A 21553-nucleotide genomic window follows, 5' to 3' on the forward strand; every position below is an offset into this window, starting at 1 on the left:
CTTATCACACCGACTGTAATTTCTAACTTTTAAACTTTAATCCCAGTACCTTCTACATAAGTGCCAAAACAGAATGGTGTCAGAACAAAATCAACAGAGTGAAGGGCGGAAGAAGAACACAATTTGTGGAATGCTAAGCTTTCATGACATTCCCAAGTGCCCAGTCATTTCCAAAGCAATGGAAATTGTATGCAGCAGTGCACAGACAGGCATTATAACTCAATTTTTAAAATAAAATTTTAATAACCTTTTAAATAATAAATTTTTAATATAAATAGAAATTGAATATTCTAACTTTATGTAAAGATTGGACTATTTTGCTGCAATATTAATAACCTGTTGCGTTCTAAAACCAAACATACTTCAACCAATACAAAAACAGTTGCTGCATTCCTACAGACTTGTTTTAAGAAAAATAATCTTTTATGCATTGATTGGCTGAATTGAGCAAAATACATATCTAAACACAAAGAATAAAGAAATTAAGATGAACGTTAATCCAATCTTTATGTCTTTTTCAGAGTTAACAAAAAATAGATTAATTGAAATGTAATTGCTAATTAAGCACTACTTTGTAATGCATGTGGTGATGCTTAGAAACTAACGTGATTATTAGCACAACAATTGCCAACAGTGCAGAACTGAATTTGGGTATGGGAGGAAATGACTCAGTGAAAACGTGGTTAAATCATTTTGTATTACTTTGCCTTTCAGATAGCTGTGATCCTGTTCTCATTTCTTTTAAAAACTTGAGGAAATTGATGTCTGCTTTAATCACAAGAGTTGCCAGTAGCCTGCAGGGTTACAAAAGCACGGATTCTTAAACCATGAGCTTCAACCCTTCCCCCTTTGGCCACACATCCTTGTGCATGAAAAAGATCGGGATAGAAAAAAATCCATTTCTGTGGATAAAGAGTGGGAGCAGTAGCATGCTTTGTATTTACAGGTATTCCTACAAAATGCTTCACAATTATTTATGTTAGGGTCTTTGTGATAGAAAGGACATACAAAGAAATCCCAAAGTTTCTCAGGACTTTAGTTTAGAAACATGAATGCTGTGGCTAATCTAGAAAAGATGTAATACAATCTAGTCTCCATTGTCTACAGGTGGATCGTGAATGTTTATGCCACAGATAGAAAACAGGAAACTGCATCAGCCATTTCAGGTCTGGCCGGGCTCTTTAGTTTAGATGTAGCCCTGTCTAAAACCTGCTATACTGCTTCTTTCACTATTTCCATCCAAGAAGCAGTTGAACTGCTTCGGCAAAAGAGAACACCAGGCAGGGTTCTTTGCATAGGCTGCAACCAACCTGGCTGCAAGCAGAATAATCAAGAGTGTGTATCCTAGCAGTGACATCCTAGTCCATCAGAAGAGCAATACCTTGATACCTGCAGATCTAGGTCTGGGAGGGCCACTGTTGGCCTGAAGTTAAAAATCCAATCTAGATGGAAGATGACTCACCTTGGGTTTATATGCCATGCTCTTCAGCATGCTGGGTTAGGGGAAGACTTAACAGTTCAAGTGTGAAAATAAAAATACAGAGAGAAAGTTTCCTAATAAGCATTCTTGTGCATTTGAACATTAGAACAAGGCACTAAGCTAGCAGTGACCTAAATGGACCAGCTCAGACCAAGCACTGCTAATGAGTTCTGACACCCTATTAGCCCTGACAAACACTGGATATGGAGCCACTCCATAGATTGCACTACACTCAGAAACAAAAGCTGTACCTACTGTTCCCATTATCTAAGCATATTAGTCTGTCATCACTCTGCACAACTGGGAATTTAATTTGAATACATGGATTTGCATATATAGATTTAAAAATAAAATGTGTACTCTAGTGACACTATTAATACAAAAATTAAAATAAGCTTAAATTCCCAAAGAACACAATATTACAAAAACCTGCTATGGAGAAAGAATGTGACAGAACCTGTGTGCTATATGTACAGATCAGAGCTTCAGAAATTGAGAATCATAGAATGGTTTAGGTTGGAAAGGACCTTGAAGATCATCGAGTTCCAACCCCCTGCCATAGGCAGGGACACCTCCCACTAGACCAGGTTGCCCAAGGCCACGTCAAGCCTGGCCTTGAAAAGGAAGTTACTCTCAGAAAATATATTAAAAATGGGCAGACATGATAGACTACCTGACTGATCAGAGTAGCAGGAGGCACAAATGGCTCATATTTTGTTATATATTTTTAGCTGACAGACTCTGACTGTAAAGCTCGCAGTTCTCTCTCCCACGTTTCAAATATAGGGCAGATCTCAATATTCCTCATTCTATATTGTTTTAGGTATTTTACATTAAAAAATCTGGCAATGAGAAAAAAGTTATTCTGTTTATATGTCAAAAGGTATGTGAACACACTGGTTTATCAAGGGCTTCTAAGCATTATTTCCAAGTTAAAAACCATTTCAGGATATATGCAGTAAGTGAAGCAATAATGGATGATGCCCACGTAATCAAATACATATTTCCAAAGTAATAAAAGGGACTTATTTTCAGCTTTTTGCAAACAGCCAAAATAACTTCTAAATTTTTCAAAACTATATACCTCAAAAAAGCAATCAAATTATTGTATGGCTACCCTCTCATGTCTTTAAAGGAAAATATTAGAAAGATACTATCATTCTATGATTCTATGATTATTAGCTAAATCAACTACTGTTTTGAGACTCAGATTTGGCTTGGAACACAGAAAACTGAACTTTGCCACTGGTCTGTTTGGTGACCTTACATGAACTCTATTTTTCCCCTCCACCTTTTCCTACCCAGAACATAACAATGTAATATTGACCACCTTGAAATAAAAGGTACTATGTGAGAGATAATTACTATTACTATTATTATTATTAATTGTTTGGGTTCTCTGTGTTATGACAGCAACCTTAACCTTTCAGAACTGAACACGCTAACTCTATGAAACACTTTTAATAGAATCATAGAATCATAGAATGGTTTAGGTTGGAAAGGACCTTGAAGATCATCGAGTTCCAACCCCCTTGCCATAGGCAGGGACACCTCCCACTAGACCAGGTTGCCCAAGGCCACGTCCAGCCTGGCCTTGAACACCTCCAGGGATGGGGCCTCAACAACCTCTCTGGGCAACCTGTTCCAGTGCCTCACCACCCTCAAAGTGAAAAATTTCTTCCTAATGTTTAATCTAAACCTGCCCTCTTCCAGTTTAAAGCCATTCCCCCTCGTCCTATTGCTACATGCCCTAGGAAAAAGTCCTTCCCCAGCTCTCCTGTAAGCCCCGCTTAGGTACTGGAAGGCCGCAATAAGATCTCCCTGGAGCCTTCTCTTCTCCAGACTGAACAGCCCTAACCCTTTCAGCCTCTCCTCATAGGAGAGGTGCTCCAGCCCTCCAATCATCCTCATGGCTCTCCTCTGGACATCCTCCAGCAGGTCCATGTCCTTCTTATGTTGGGGACTCCAGAGCTGCATGCAGTACTCCAGGTGCGGTCTCACAAGAGTGGAGTAGATAGAGGAGCAGAATCACCTCCCTCAGCTTGCTGGCCACACTTCTTTTGATGCAGCCCAGGATACAGTTGGCCTTCTGGGCTGCGATCACACATTGCTGGCTCATGTTGAGCTTCTTGTCAATCAGCACACCCAGGTCCTTCTCCTCAGGGCTGCTCTCCAGCCGTTCGCTGCCGAGCCTATATTTGTGCTTGGGATTGCCCCAACCCAGATGTAGGACCTTGCACTGGGCCATCCACTTGGACATCAAGCCTTGACTGCAACTCTTTGAGTGTGACCGTCCAGCCAGTTCTTTAGCCACTGAGTGGTCCATTTGTCAAATCCACGTCTCTTCAATTTAGAGACCAGGATATTGTGTGGGACAGTGAACATCATCCCTACATCCCTACATCTGCTTCTGTTCCTATGTAAACAACAATTTCTTTGGAAAACAAGGAAAGATAGGAATTTATATGGGAAGCTGATAAATATTCTTTCTATTAGGTTTATTTTCCAACATGGATTTTATGCTATACTTGCCCGGCAAGGTAACTACACTTCTTCAACATCATCTACTGACCTGCCTTTCAATGGCCTACTTATCAGCTTCCATGCTGGTCTTAAACTACTTATAAAACAGATTCCTCTCTGGCTCCAAAAAGACCTCTGTTGCTTAGTTCCATAAACCAGGACAGAGAGTACGCTGTTTATTTCAGACACATTCACAATATGACATAACTGGGATGAAAAAGGAGGCTGTAAGGACATTTTAGTAGAAATAAACCTAAGATAGGTGGCTTCAACAAAACATTGAACTATGTGGCAGTAACACTGAATGCTCTGACACCATGGAAAAATGACAAATTACCTGGCTGTGAAATCGCTGAGGCCTTGACTAAGATGAATTATGTTGTCCATACCTCACAGAGCTTTCTTTTCAGGAACAGCTGCTGCTTGAAATTCCTCTTAGTACTTATAGTCAGAATATCGTCTTTTTTCAAAAATCAAAGTTTTCAGGAATAATTATTCTTTTTAATAGAAAACCTCCAACTTCATAAAATTTTCCTACAATACCAGGAACAAGGACATAACATGGCTCCTTCTGTTTCTAAGCCTTGTAACACTCCTCTGAAATTTGAAAGATCCTAGCCTGATTTATTCTATGTTATTTACTGCAAGGACACACAATTAGGTCTCCCACTTCTCATTACCAAGCCATACTCCCCTCAGCTTCAGCAGTGGTCTGGATCTTTGTCAGATGTTCCCGTTGTACCTGTTTCTTTTAATATACATAATAAAATATCCATTGGAGGGGAACTAGAATTACAGTACTCCTTCCTTGAGAAGACTAGCTGTTATCCCCCAAAATACAGAGGCGTTTTCTTTCTCATTTTGTAGACAGGTGTATTTTTCAAGTAGTTACACAAAACAGACATATTCTAACTTCAATGTAAAGTATCAGTTCTATCATAACTTACAAGCGTCTGGATAAGGCACTCTTCTCTCAAAGACACTATAACTGCATTGAAATCCCAAATTAAGCAGCTTTCCATCCATAGTACATTTTTCTCACAAATTTCATCACAGTTATGCAAGAGAATGACTACATCAAGATATGAAAAAAATAATGACATACAACAAGCTTCCAAATGTGTTGGGTAAGGAAACGCAAAAAAAAAAAAAAAAAAAAAAAAAAGGAAAATAATTGCTCATACTGTTTTAAGTTATAAATCCTACTCTGTATCTTTCATTTCAAATAACAGTGGTTTGTTAAAGTTTTTCTGGAAGTTTTTGGCATCCTTTTTATTGAAAAAAAAATTGTACAATACAAAATTATCTTGGACTGATAGGTCAAAAAATTACTGAATAATATTATTAACAATTTCTACAAGTCTTATATTTGGCCAGGAAGGTGAAGACAAAGAACATATTAAAAAAAAAAAAAAAATCCATGAGTTTGGGACCCAGTGTTCCTGAAAATCTTTTTCCTACAGAGGTTCTTAAGTGCAAACTACTGAGCCCCAATAAAAGGAATTTGAGAGATACAACAGCTTAACAGACAAGAGTAGCTATGTAAATTGTAACTTTGCTTCACAACTACCATAACAATAATTTTCACAGTGAGCTTTTACTACACAAAAACATTGTCCTTGTGTTTAAGTAAATTCTCTGAGATCATATAGAACTTTGGTTCATTATGTAAAACACTGATGTCCTTCATGAGGAGTTCTTAAAACACAGCCTGAAGCACATCGAAGAATTTTAAGAAGCATTTCTGCAGAACTGTATCAGACAGTAAGAAGGCATGAGCAAATACCTTATCAGCATCAGTCTTCTTTATTTAGCAATCTGTAATTAAAAATTATATTTGTGTAGGTTCCATTTTCTAGGTGTCATTGTTTGTGAATCATACACAAGATTATCCATTTGTTCCACCCTAGCCAAGCGTATATTCTCCCATTCACAAACCTTTCACAAGTGTGCAGTAATAATTAAACATTATCAGATTCTGTCAAAACTACAAGTACTTCCATAACAATGCCATTTTCCAACATGGAATCATATGGGGTTTTAAGATACTGTTGTTTTTCCTGCATAAGCATGTCCACAAAAAACGAATTAATACCTCATTAAAAATAAATTAAAGAGCCCGTATCAAAAAACGTTCTAAGAGGATAGGTCTTTTCATTTTGATTTATTTTCTGCTTTATTGTGCCTTATTTTCTCAGATATGGCAAACGATGATAAGAAAAAATAAAACCTAATACATATACTTACTTGTGATAAAATGGAAAGCTGATGGTGACAGGTTACTGCATTTCGATTAGCCTCCATGAAGTACCTCTGGGTTCGTCTCCTCTCCCGATCCAGTTTCTTCTCCAACATGAGATGAGAGGTGGATAGAACATCCAAGTATTTCATCATCACATCAGACAGCAGTGAGCTGACCTCCACTATGTCTGGACGTGCCTCTGCATCAGGAGTCAAGCACCTACAGAAAGAACATTCTCTAATGAAAGCTGATTACTTCTTTCTAAAAAACTGTTTACTACCACTGCATTTCTCCACTGGTCTTTATCAAGTCATGCTAGCCAAGCCTGCATGGGACAGTTTGACCCTGCACAGCCTTGGTGTTGATACACTGCAGAGCACAGTCTCTGGCATCAGCTGGAACAATTATCCTTGGCACGAACCCAGACAGAACTGCTATGGGGGGGCTGCTGCTCTGCACTCCCAGACTCAGTAGGGAGTGCCTGGTGCCTCTTCCTGAGGCTGGGGGAGACACTGGCCTCCCTTATGGGGACTGTGCTCTGGTAAAGTTGCTGCACTGTTGGACAAAGCAGCTGTGAAGGAGATGAGCAAGCTGTCAGAAGGATTTACAGGAGAATGACAAGATCTTCACAGAGACGAGACCCCCAAACAATGCAAAGAAGGAGGAATATCTAGACATTACCCCCAAAGGACCAGTGGATGGAGGCTCACTAGAGGACGTAGGCTGCAGACTTGTGACTTCTACCAACAGAAGGAAGGTTTTTCCTCTGACTACAGACAGACAGTTACAGAACAGGTTTAGTGACCTAGAAACAGGTGAGGAAGAACAAGACCTTACAGAGGACACATCAGAGCCAGGTGACTCTGAATCAAGTGTTCACATCACAAATAAGAAGTAGCAGGTGACAGTCATTTGAGACTGAGGGAACAGAGGCATCCATCTACTCGATCTGATGTGATAATTGTGAAGCCTGTTGCTTGCAAGGTGCTTGAATTCAGGACATTGTGGAGATACTACCAAGACTCACCTGGCCCATGGGCTATTAAGCCTTGCTGCTTATTCATATGGGTACGAATGACACTACCAGGGTTGACCCTGAACACATCAAAAGTGACTACAGAGCACTGGGGTTAAGTGTGAAGGGCAGGGGGCCAAGGTGGTGTTCTCCTCAGTTCTGCCAGTGAGGGGGAAAAACTCAAGTCAGGGTGGATGCAACCTGTAGTCCAACACCTGGCTGTGTGTAGTTAAGAGCTTATGGGTAAGGATCAGAGGAACAGACCAACATGGGTGACATTGTGGTAGATGCCTGCTATAAACCACCCAAAAATTAAGAGGAAGTCAACAAGGCCTTTGGTGGACAGATGGAGCAAGCTTCATGGTAGCAGGCGCTCATACACATTGGGGCCTATTAATCACCCTTATATCTGATGATGGGGTAATATGGCTGAGTGCAGCAAACAGGAGATTTCTGGAATCTCTTGATGGCAATTTCTCGGTGCAGCCAATTCAGAAGCTAACTAGCAAAGGCACTCTGCCAGACCTGTTGCTCACAAACAGCGAAGAACCAGACAGGGATATGAAAATTAAGGGCAGCCTTGGCTACAGCAATCATTTTGAACTGTGCAGTTCAAAATCCTGAGACAAGTGAGAAAGACGGATTGTATGGTTACAACACAGGACTTCAGGAGAGCAGAATTCAGCCTGTTCAAGGATCTTCCTGGTAGAATCTCATGGAAGACTGCTCTGGAAGGTAAAGGGATAGCTTGGGAGAGCTAGATAATCTTCAAGGACACCTCAAAGCAAAAGAACAGCCCACTCCTGCGAGAAGGAAGCAGGGGTGGTCTACATAGGAAGAATACATAGCTATTGCCTGAAGGGTGGAGTTAGGAAAGCCAAAGCTCAGCTGGAGTTGAAACTAGCAATAGATGTGGAAGGCAGAAGAAAGGCCTTCTGTAAGTACACTGACAACAAAACAAAGGCTAATGAAAATGTGGACCCACTATGCAACTTAGTTACAAAGGACATGGACACAGCTGGGGCACTCAATCCCTTTTTTGCTTCCGTTTCCAGTGAGAAACTTTGGCCTTAAGTGCTGCAGATCTCTGAGCCTACCTGTAGAATCCACGAGCATGAAGCATTACCACATAGTAGAAAATACAGTGAGAAAGCATTTAAGCCAATTGGACATACACAAGCCCATGGGACCAGATGAGATGAGGCTGAGGGTGCTGATGCAACTGGTCAATGCCACCATCCATCATGTCTGAAAGGATCAGAGGGATGTATACAGGAAAAAGTTGAATATCGCACACATATCCAAGAAGAGCAAGAGGGAGGATCCAGGAAGGTACTAGCCAGTCAGCTCACCTCAGTCCCTGGGAAAACAATAGAGCAAATTCCCCTGGAAGTAATTTCCAAGCACACAAAGGACAAGAAGGTGACTGGGAAAGGTCAGGGTGGATTCACCAAGCAGTCATACCTGAATAGCTCGATTGCTCTCTATGATGAGATTACTGGCTCTATGGACGAGGGGAGAGCAATATATGCTGAGGGTAGCTTTATTTTAGCAAGGCCTTTGACACAATATGCCACAGTATCCACAGGTCTATAAGGTAGGTAGATAATTGGCTGAACTTCCTGGCTTAAAGAGATGTCATCAGCACTACAAAGTCCAGCTGGTGGCCGGAAGTAGTATCCATCAGGGATTGATAGTGGGTTAGCACTGTTTAATGTCTTTATTAATGACCTGGACGATGGGATGGAGCACATTCTCAAAAGATTTGTGAACACCAAATTGCAGGGATCAGTTGATACAGGGCTGCTGTCAGAGGGACCTGGGCCACCTACAGAGAGACCTGACTGCTATCTATATAATGGGGGGGCATAGAAAAGATGGAGCCAAACCCTTCTTAGAGGTGCATAGTGATAGGGAAGAGGCAACAGGCACAAGTTGGAACACAGGAAAGTCGGATTAGATATAAGGATTATTAGTACTATTACTACTTTTAATCACAAAGGCAGACAAGCACTGAAGAGGGCCCGGAGAACTCATGGGATCTCCATCCTTCAAGATATTCAGAACTCAGTTAGACAAGACCCTGAGCAGTGAGCAACCAGATCTAATTGTATCTGCTTTGAGCAGATGGACTAGATGACCTCCAGGGGTCCCTTCCAACCTAAATTACTTTACAGTTCTATGATTCTTGTTTCAGGCACCCTACATACTTGTTTAGGAACCTTAATAATATACTATTAGGTCTATTTTTAAATCCCCCGAATATTTTGTATGTAGAGTAGGACACGAAAGCTGATAGGGACAGTTCTCCATGTACTATAAAACTATCTTAAATCTGTTAACTCCAGTGAACCTGATAATTTACTATGATTTCCCTGCAGAATATTATTGACCAGATAATATACAGATACACTGAACCCAAGATCCTTCTTTAAAGAAAGTGTCACAGAATTATTTTATTATTTCTAGAATGGTACTTTCTAAATAAATATAACTGCCATGTAAAGTAACAGTTTTCAAAATGTTTTACAGTACTTGAACATCTTGATTTTAATCTTTTTTGGTTTAATTTGCTCAAATCCATTGATTTGTCTCATTAGTTTTCATAACTTTGTTTTAGTTAAAATTTTATATTTCCTTTAAACAGATGCAAGTTTTTCACCCTTAAGGAATGTTCTGTTCGATTTTTTCTTGTTAATTTTTTATTTTAATCCACTGAAATTGGTCAAAATTTCCAAGAATGTGAGCTATAAAAGATTTCTAATAAATCCTAAATTCATTTCCCATGCATCTAGAAATAAATTATTGATTTATGACTAAGCACTGAGTAGACTGATATTCAACTCTGAAAGACTTTGATGATTATGATTCCAGAATTTTAGTAGCTTAACACAATAAAACTGTATTTTAATAATAACAATACTGAGTAATAATAATAACACTAAATGTAAATTTACAGTTGCAATATACAGCTTTCAATGTTTTTCCTAATCTTTATCAATAAATTTTTTTATTGCATTCATCTTTGACTATATGTTGTGCTTCAGTCATTCGGAAAGAACTTCTTCATTTTTGTTAATGTTTCCTCATCTATATAAGTAAAATCTCTTCTTTAACGTGCTTAATTTTTCTAAATATCTCACAAAGCATAAGCTAAAACCTAAACATAATATTTCATTTAAGGATTAACCCATAGTAAGAGAATCAACATTTTTTAAAAAACACTTTGTTTCCCACTGCTATTAAAATAAGCAGAAAAATTCTGATATGATAAGAAAACTTAATTTTAACATTTTCCTGCAAATACCCATTTAATCATCTATTTAAACCTGTTAGCCTCCACAGCAGCCAGTCTTGTGATGATATGGGACTTTCAGTGAACCTGTGTAATACAGCCACAATATCTACAATCATAAATAACTCAATAGCTGGCCTCGGAAAAACCCTCACAAGCTTCCTATTACAGAGTTTCGCATCATTATCAGGAACAAAAAGAAGGAAAGACAGAGAGCCAGACACTCACATAACTTTATCTAAGTCAATGATAAAGATGTGTTTAAAATTTGTAAGAGAATACAATACATATCAATACTGATATGATGTGACTGGAACATATTTTCTGGACACATTTGAGATTCTAAGTTATTCTTAAACAGCACGCAATGAATTAATAAAGCCAGTTATTCTAGCTACAAATATCTGTAAGTATTTAAAATTCATTTCAGGACCTTTTAAACAGAAAGATTAGTTCTATTAGCTCCTAGCCTCTCCATTGTTGTCCTTCATCCTCAAGGTCTTTAAATAACAGAAACCTTTTTGTACAATAAAATATAGTATAAAAATGTTAGTCTTTGTACAGTAAAGTGCTTTTTAGAGATGGAATTCCACATCTGAGCTAGAAAGCAAAGCATTTTTGTACTAAGTGGAGTTTTTCTAAAATGGAAAAATCAAGAGAGCCAAATCTCATAGAAGTGCATCAATCCACTCTCTATACTTTGCCTTACACATTACATTATCACAAGGAAGATGTAACCATAGCTAAGAGAAATATGTGATGAGTGAGTGGAACAAATACAGGCTCCTCTTCTCCTCCAGCACTGCGTTATCTCTGCTTTGTTATCTCTGTTGTCCTGCTAACAGGATTAGAAGGTAGTGAGAAACATATTTCTATCAGTCAAATAAACACACAAAACTATGAATGTGATCATACATTGATCTATAAATAACATATAGCAACAGGGTTACTTCCTTGACCGTAAACTGCGCTTGGCAATGACTCAAAATGCTGTATCTTCATGGGGGGAAAAAATTGATGTGTAGGGAATTAACTACAACACTGGTATTGTTAAACTTCAGTACTGAGTATAAAGTCTACACTGGCTGGACAAATCTACTGACTATGCTGGCATGAATTTTCCAGTTGTAAGTATTCAACTATATTACATATATTATTAGCAGGGTAAGGAGATACTTCCATTTTTCTTTAAATCAGAATATATTTCATATTCAGAGACAAATACTGGCAGTTGCTAATTCAGCAAACTGCCACATTACCACTGCTGGAAACATAAAATAAAACATCTTTTCAGCAGGATGTTGAAATAAAACTAGATGAATAATTACCTCTTAATGGTAAATGACACTTTTTCAGAGTACAGTCCTTCTGGCACAGGTTCATACACAGCCCCTACTATCTGCAAAATAAATAACCTACAGTTAATGGAAGAAAAATATTCCATTATTTATTTGAAGATGCCATATGATAAGTACTGTTCCTTGAAACAATCTGATGGGTATTACATCATTAGCTCTAACTTGCAAAACAACTTAGAACACATATTCTTGCAGAATGTCACTTCTAATCAGCTATCCATATTCATTTACATAATTTACATAATCACTGTAGATCAAAGGGCTACAATATCTGAATAAGAAACATTAAAAAAAAAACAATGATTTATTTTTATTTATGATCACATCGTAAGGTGTAATACACAAGGCTATAGAAAATCCAATATTACAGTACATGAAGGTATTTTATATATCTAAAGCTTCCACCACCAAATGCAATGATAAAAATATGGTAGTCTGAGTTAATAATATACTAACATTTACAAGCCATTTTTGCAATTAGAATGGCAAGATAGCAATTCATATAATGATAAACACTTGTGCTCATTCACACATCAAACCAGAGAGCAGTTTATGCTTCTATAACCTTAAACATAAATTCTCATGGATCTAGTGAACACATGCAGAAGTAATTGGTAGGCTGATCTGGCATATCTGAATACCTTAGTTGCCAAGGAGAGCATATTGGTGCTGTAAAACGGTGGGTTCAGAGTTGCCATCTGATAAAGGATGCATCCTGCAGCCCAGACATCAGCCTTCTCTCCATACGGCTCGCTCTTTACAACTTCAGGGCTAAGTAAAAAGCAATGCAACCCACAAGTGTTTAATTAATTCACTTAGAAGTAGATTTAAAAAAAAAAAAAAAAAAAAAACAAAGAAAACAAAAAAACAACACACCCAATATTTAGTTAGTCAATACAACATTTTCAGAGCACAGACAATTATGTTCCAAAGGTTGCATATCTTTCCTTTACCAGCCAAATTATTTAAGTGGAAGTACAATTAATAGCTTTTCCACTTCTACTGCAGTTCTCCTTACAACACTCGTTTTTTATATTTTGTTCACTTATCCTTTCCACTCATTTCATGCTATAACGTCTTTGAACTTAATGGATACAAATGAACTACAGCACTCAGAACGCGTTTAAAATTATGGCATTTCAATAAAATGGACTAGAGAACAGACAAATGTATCACATCCTCTTTTAATTCAGGTATCACAAAGATTTTAATGATTCCTGTATTTAGAATGCTAACGGATACAATTTTGCTACTAATGTGAGCAAACTTTACTCATGATATCATTTTCATCCTCTTGAAAGTACTGTCATGCAGTCCTTGCGAGGCTGAGACATGGACACTTAACAGCCAGCTGAACGACAATAAAAAAAACCCAACATTGTAAAGATCCATTTAAAGCAAATGGAAGAAGGCAGTAATTTCAGTTTTGACTCAGTACAAAGCAGATTCCCCTTCCTTCTCTTAATTTCTTCAACACTTTTCATAAACGTGGATGATAATACTTTACATTAGTAGGAATATTCTGATGCTGGATTTCAAGTCTTGGCAGTAAGTAAAGGTCATTATCACATAATGTGTTTTTTTTCACTTAGCATCTTCTCACCGTAATTATTCAGAGACATAAAAATACTTGACTCCTTTAATCTGTAAAATCAACTTGAAAACCTACAGATTTTTAAAATAAATGGGATGAAGTCCCTTATATAAACTATTATGCTGAAGAAAAATTAATTGATCTTAACAGAAGGAAGAGAAAGTCAGTGTGGGGAAGTGAGAGAGACCGACAGGTCACACATTTCTGACAAAATTGATCAAGCAAGATACAGATTCCTGGGTGAAACCTAATTAGCGTTTTTACATACCTGAAGAGGGGAATACAGGATGTTGAGCATGGTGCTAGAACCTGATAACGTTACCATTTCTGTAATCAGACTGTCTTTATTCTTCACTGTGACACTAATTCATTAGGGGGCTTTGTGGAAATTTCATTTTTATGTATTAAATGTGTATATTAGAGCAAACATCAGTATTGCAACTTATCATAGATGGTGAGCTCAACAAGGCAAAGCCTCCGACTTAGTAAAGTTCTAAGCATGCTCCTATTCAGAAAAAAATGAATTGAATTCAGAAAAATGAACTGAATTTTACCATCTTTCATTCTAGTGATAATTTTCACACAGAGACATAAAGTTATAAACTATTATTTTAAAATTACTATATAATATTAAAATCCCAAACTGAGAATATTCAAGCCAAACCTATGTAGCTATGCAAAAAGTCGCATAGCCGTTACAGAAAGAATAAGCTGAAGACGATCGAGAGAGAAACAGAAGGAACCATGACCTGGCCTGCAGAATCTTATATTCATGAACAGCAGGGAAGAATCTAGCTTGATGTCCAGAGCAAACAGCAGTCCATTGAGTCAGTGACTAGAAAAAACTTCCTTATTACTACTATGATATGAAATCACAGAAAGAATACAGTGCTGACAGGCTTGTAGTTTTAGGATGGTTTCACGCAAATGCATAATAGCTGGAAGTTAATGAAGTCATTTGGTCTGCTTATTCATGCTGAAAGACTTCTTGTTCTAAATGCATACCTAATCCCCCCCCCCCCCTTTTTTTTTAAATGAAAAGGAGGACTTGCAGCAGAGTACTACTTGATCTTTTATTCCAGAACAAGTGTCTTTAGTCAGAAGCCTCTGGTACCTTAAATAAATACTGTCTCATGCTTAAGAAATACTTTAAATTACTGAAGTAATATTTATCTAAGGTGACCGTGAAAGTTTTACAGAGAACATAAAACCCTATATTTATACAATGCTGTGCTTTCATGGCTAATTAATTCTGTAATTTAGATTTTTAAATAGAATTTTCAAATATTATTTATTTACTTTTAAGAGATGTAGTGAAATCCCTCACCATGTTCTACAGGCTTGCCTCACCATCTGCTAGTTAGAAATGTGGGTGGGGTACAGCACTTGTTGACTAGCAAAACACTTCTGCAGTTGAGCCTCATCTTTTGGATCCACACTGCTGAGGGATGCCAAGCAGATAAAGTACCCAGTTCTGTTCCTGTACACTGCCACCCACAAACAGGAGGGTGGTGGGAGTACATACGGTTTGTCTAATTCAGTTGACAACTGTGTATAAACTGTCACTGTCTGGTCAAGACCAGAAAGAATGAGTAGAACCAGACTCTGAATTTTATTCCATAAAAACCCTACAAAATCAGTCTTACCCACAAACACTGACAATTAATTTTAGGGTATAGCATTGGTATGACCTTTTTTTGGTTTATTTGTTAAGACAGGATTCTTTCTTTAATTCTTAGATTAGGAGAATTTGATTTGCTGAAACAGGACAGTGGCACTAATTAAATTTTTAGCAAACAGATGTCCACACCATAAAATGCATTCAGTGTCAAAATAAAATACATAAAGGAAGAAACTCTAAGAGTTGATAAAGAATTTAATTTCCATTGCTCCAAGGGCTGATCATACTGCCGTGAAGCAGCAGTACTGATGCTATAGTCTATGACATCCACAGTCTTGGTTATTAAAAGAGGCAGCAGAAACTTATATAATTAGTCATTTAGTTCTTGCAGCTAAAATATTCAAGATAATCACTACAGTTTTCCTCTAGGTTTACAAATCACTGCTCATTTCCAAATTACATATTCAAGCTGAAAAAGCTTACTTCAGCAGCATTACATTAACTATAGGAGAGTCCTTCACCGAACAAATGTCCATAGCAAAAGCAAGACTAAATTCTCCTATATGCAAGACACAGAAATACATCCACAGAATAATTCTCCAAATTCTCAACATCCTTGAACTGATGGTTTTATAACTGTTTCACAGAAAGTTCACTTTTGCTCAACATATCAGCATTGCTTTTATATTTAATGTCTTCTATGCCAACAGCCTTAAAATGAGTCTTGAAATTGATTACATCATTTCTTAATCTAAAGAGTTACCTGGTTTTCCTTCTGAACTACTTTCGCAAAACTAAGCGGCTATTTTAAATACAGAAGATAGTTTCCATACTACCCCACATTTTCAATTAGGATTTAAAAAAAAAAAGAAAATCAACTCTTGTCAATATTTGTGTTACTCGTAAAACAGTACCATTTCACCAAATCATCTCTACGTGGCCTTAGAGACATTTTTGCAATCTAGCTTTCAGGTACAATTTTGCTCACTGATGTTATTTTGTCATGCTCTTTATTTAAGAATACTTTTAACAAGGATTTACAGACTGTCCCAATCTCAATCTGCTTCATTAGCACTATTGCGTACCTAGATGAAAGATGACTATTCTCACTGGATTAAATCATGTTCACATTAGTTATTATTGTATAGAAGTTCCAAAATGAAGGAAGAATGCCTGAATTTGGGGGGGGGTGAAGAAAGAGGGAGCTGAGGGAATGATGTTTTCAAAACAGCATTAATTTTCTAGAGCTTCTATGTTGTCAATACTATCAGGTGACTTTACAGGGACACAATCAGTGAGGATTTCCCAAGCTGCACAGAACTTCAATAAGCTGCTTGTGACTTGTCTTGGCACAGTGTTCACTGGTTCATCCAAATGCTTCTGACGGGTGTAAGAACAAGTTGGTATATGTCATCCTACAGTATGAGGAGTATTTTCAAATGAGACATGATTTCAACTAGACAGTCATGGATTAATTAAAATAAGAGTGATTCTTCAAGACTAACTCCCAGATGAGGTGATGGCTATAATAAAGGAGGAAATAAATAAGAAGCATGCACCACTGTGGAAGATTTTAACAATGACAAAGTTGTTGCTTTTATTCTTTATCATTCCTCCTCAAAATAATTTAAAGTTTGATGGAGATTCCTGCAGTTGCTGGTGGTTATACAGACACTCATGCCTAGAAACCATATCTAGCTGAAAAAAGTTGGAGGCTAGCAAAGTATCAAACATGCTTATCTCATTATTCCTTCCCTACGGTTACTGAATTATTGCCACTGTTGGAGACAGGACAGTAGGAGAGATGGTAGACAGTAAGTTTGCCATATACTGATAAACTGTTTAGTTTTTTTGGTCCCCAAAAATAAAAAAAGTCTCTGCAGCTTCTATTAACTTGAGATATTCAGATATCTTTGTTAAGATACCCATATAACAATACTTGCTTGCAATGGATAGTCTTTTTAGTTGCTGGCAGAAATCATTAAAGTGATTTACACAATCTTTGCACCTATAACTGCCACAATCCACTATAAAAATGAGACTGCCATTGTCTGGCCCAGGCCAACCATGGATTTCCCCAGTAATGTCTTGAAAATCTTCAGAGGTAAAGACTACACAACCTCTCTGGGCAGCCTATTCTACATCTGACTGTTATAATGGTGAAAAAAAAATGCCTTATATCAAGTTAGAATCTCTCCTGTTTCAATGAATTTCTATTTTTTCAGGAAAGGGCCAAATCCATTAATTTCAGTCCAAAGAATAAGAAAAATCAAGGGTAGGAATGTCTGTGTTTAGGAATCATTTCTAGGTTTCTATGAACCAGGTGGCTGGTTCATAACCAGCGTAAAATACTGCAGAATAATTTTTGAGTGTTTGGAGACCAGTGTGAAAAAACACAGCTCTACTCTATAATCGGTTCTCTGAATCACAGAAAGAGGGGGGAAGAAAAGATAAGGGGGGGGAGGGTGGGAAGAAGCTGCTCACCACCACCATCATCCTAAAAGAGAAAGAAAGAAAAACAGAAAAGTAGTCGTTGCTTGTCACAATTTTTCTCTGGATAGTTTCCTGTAAACTACAGACATGCATACAGTATTATAGCTTCATAATTACCACTTAAAGCAACAGAAGAAGAAACAGGAGCCACAAAACTGACAGTTTGAATAAAGAGCTTCTGTGAACATTGCTGAAAGCTATTTGCATGTCTCACCTACAAGAAGAATTCAACACAAGCCCTTGGCGGGTATTCTGTCTATCCCTTGAGTGATGAAGCTGGAACAGGATTTTCAATCACTAGTTAAAAATTTTTCCTTCACAGTTTTCTATTTTGAAATGTATTGCCAAGTAGTTCTATAATAATTTATTACATTGTCTTCTAACTTGTATACATTTTTATTATAAATTATGTTAAATATTTTTGTTAAACATTATACACATATATATATAAAAATTCTTCTTCACAAAAGACACTTTTTCAGGCACCTTAAGCCTCTGCTGACGCCTATAGAAAAGTTCATCATTTCCCCCATTTTTAAAAATGTAGGGAAGAAATTTACTACTTTCAGTTTGCAATTTACAATGTAATAAATCCTCTTGAGACCAGGAGAGGAATGCAATTTTAAAAAGGCTGAAGTCAGCGCAGAGAGGTAACTTTCACATGTATAATTGCTCTCTCGTCAGTGTAATCTCAACAGTTTGATTTTCTAGTCCAAGCATTGCCTGTCTCTGCCCAGAAGGTTCCTCTACATTCATATAATTTAGTCTATAGAGAGGCAAAACCAATCTGAGCTCAGTGGCAGGCAACTAATAACTGTAGATACAGCAGACTATACGATAATACCTCCCTTATGTTTTTACTAAAATCTTCCCAGAAAAGCCTGATTTGATGTGGAAGGACACTTTTCACTGCAAATAGTAGTAAAGATGTGTAGTCTGTCTCAATCCAAAAATCTTAATGAGCACTAAGAAGCAGGTAAAAACAAGATCCCAGTAACAAACCAGCAGCTACACTGTTGTTGACCAACAATATAGAGAAATCACTAACTTACTTCTTTCTTTCAGCACATATTCAGTATCTGTCTAAAATAGAAGCAGATGTTTTATACTCTACCTCTTGGGTTTTTTATTTTACAGTTTTGAAAATAAAGATATGGACATCCAGTTAACATTCAACTGATTTGTATGTCTTTGAATTTACAAATCTTTAAGCTTTTCTGTGCGCTAACATTTTACATTATTGCTTGGAGAAGCCAAATATATTATCTTCAAGAAAGTTATGGCCTCTAGCAGCATAATAAGACAGTGTTCTAGAACACATCAAGAAATGCCAGAAATCCACTTCTAATTCACCCATGTTGCATAATAATACAAATCAAATGACTTTTTTTAAAGTTTACTCTACTTTTCTTTACCCCTATTGCTTTGTTAAGTAAAAACAAACAAAAATCATCTTCACACCTATATCATTCAATATCCAAGGCAGAAGTATGTTCTGAGCGCAAGTTCCTCTTCCTAATCCCTAAGTGCAAAGCGTCACTCATACCTGCTTTCTTCACCAGCAAAACTTAGAGTACACATGAAACTGTGAAGGCAGCCAAAACAGCCTCACATGTGGTAAGCTGTTCAGGCTGTATATTTGAAAAATATTTTAAGCCAAGATGTTGTTTTGTTCCTGCTGCTCCCAGTCACTCTTTATCACAACTGTCTGCTCTGCTGTGCCAGCAGAAGTACTCTGCAGCTGCATTATGCATCAGACGAAAGACCTGATACACCTGAAAAATAACCTAAATTATTTTTCAGCCAGGTCAGTTCTCTAATCTAGTTCACCATCGTGCGTTTACACAAAGGCTTGTGTTTGCCCAGGAGTGGTATGGCTGTTATGTTGGGGGTGTTTTTCCAGTTTTTTTTTTTTTTTTCATTTAATTATTTCATTGACACAGTTTATATCACAGCCCTAGAAACAACTGGTATTGGCAGAAATTTGGGAGGCTTTTTCTAGGGAAGAAAGATACTAAATACAAGTGCCAAGAGGCCAGCTTTATAAACATAAAAGCAGCTTCCACTGAAACACAACTGCCAGTTTTACTCTTAGTTCATAATGCTCAAGTCAAGCTTTTTTCTTCTTTGTTAAGTAAGAAAAATTTAGTCAATCAAAATATAACTAAACAAAGAAAATGTATAAAAAGCTTCAGCATATCTCTCCTTAGTTCCTCTTTCTGAGCATAAAGCCTGTATAAAAAGCTGTTGAAAAGAGCAGAAGAATTTTATCGTGAGGACTTCTATGTTGATATGCAGAAGCAGAAGACCAGCGAGGTACATTCAATTGCTACATGTTCTCCCATCTTTGAACTCTGTACTTTTTCTGCAAGAGTGTACATCTCTGGCAGTTAGAAAAGATTCACGTATTTATCTGACAGACCTTTTTTTTGTGGCCACTTTATATCTTCAGTGCTTTTACACATACGAAACTAACGCTAGTGAAAACAAGTTCTTTCTGAATCTCATGGAGCAGTAGCAAAAATGCAACCTGGTCTAGTGGGAGGTGCCCTGCCCATGCCAGGGGGGTTGGAACTAAATGGTCTTTAAGGTCTCTTCCAACCTAAACCATTCTATGATTCTATGAATTTGGGAGCACTTATTCTGTACAGTACTATTGACCTATGTTGGCAACAAAATTTGGGAGAACTCTCAACATAATGCAAGGGCCAAAGTTATTGATATTTATGTATCCTTTACAAGCAGACAAGTATTTATCCCCAACCTGAAGGGTTTCTACAAACTTTTAAGAAAGTTAAGCATCTATTTGCAATGTTTTTTCCCCTTATCAGGATACAGGGTATAGGCATATTGGGAAAATATCCCAAAAGATACAATTCAGTTTGATTTGGCCTTCTTGTCTATACGCTGTATCTGTTGATCTGTAAAAATTGCTGGGACTTAGTGTGTAAAACTACTACATGTTTCCAGGCCTTCACTTTTTTAAAAAACTTGATTCAAAGACAATTTTAAAAACAACTTCTTTCAGTTGTCTTATTATTACTGAAGAGTGTCATGAAGTATCACCTTTCACACTGTAATGAAAATACAGTTACCTAGTTAAGCTCAAAATGTACATAACTTGTTTCAACTTTTTTATGCTTCTGAATTTTCAAGATTATCATATGCACCTCTGAGTAAATTATAAGGACAAATCAAAGTATCATTAATGTGCAGTTTAGTGTTCTGATATCCCGTATAGAGCCTCTGAGAGGCTTATAACAGAAAAACACATTAAAGTTCTAATTTACACCTATTGTTCCTTCAGACACGTCATGGAACAAAGTCTAAAACAACAAGAGGAAGTATAATCCAGATTCTGAAACTTACAAAATAAAATTTCCCTTCAATGTGATTTTTGATTTATATTATTAAAGGCAAGCATCACTGTATGGTCCACACATCTGATGTTCTTATTCATACAAAAATATCTAGCAGATTGTCAAGCTGTCAGTTTTAAAAGAAATGCTGTAGATAAATTGTATCTGTAAGTTCTGGCAAAGTACTATCCACATACATAAAAACTGAAACACTCATATTCTAAAAAGTACTCATAACATGCATCTGACAGATACTTCTATGAATTGACTCCTTCCAACCAGAGAAGTTTTCCAGTGAATTATAACTGCAATTTCCTATAAAGTGTTTTGTGGAACTGCCTAAAGTCTGTAACTGTACAAACAACTCAAGAAAATAAAAAGGTTTTTTCCTTTTATCTATGGAACAGAAATCTGAACACTTAAAAAATGATGTAGTATTATGCTTATTGTGCTATATGCTTTTCAGATTGAACTTCATTCAGTGCCTTTGTCCAAATAACTAAGCTTATCAGGAAATCACATGAATATTTAAAAGTAAAAGGCAGACATCGAAAAATAAGTATCTGCAAGAAG

The 21553-nt window shown here is 37.1% G+C and overlaps 1 protein-coding gene across 1 annotated transcript in view; it reads right to left on the reverse strand.

The window, feature by feature from the left end:
* NEK10 (NIMA related kinase 10) overlaps positions 1 to 21553 on the reverse strand; it is a gene marked incomplete at both ends in the record, with an annotated part of 107109 nt that overhangs the window by 43845 nt on the left and 41711 nt on the right. The window contains 3 exons of the mRNA XM_082479416.1: positions 6251 to 6464; positions 11884 to 11954; positions 12555 to 12684. Of these exons, the coding sequence (XP_082335542.1) occupies positions 6251 to 6464; positions 11884 to 11954; positions 12555 to 12684 (415 nt within the window). The remainder of the gene's footprint in view (positions 1 to 6250; positions 6465 to 11883; positions 11955 to 12554; positions 12685 to 21553) is intronic.

This window comes from Vanellus vanellus, assembly GCF_965231255.1.
Source record: "Vanellus vanellus genome assembly, chromosome: 2".
NCBI classification, from domain to species: Eukaryota; Metazoa; Chordata; class Aves; order Charadriiformes; family Charadriidae; genus Vanellus; species Vanellus vanellus.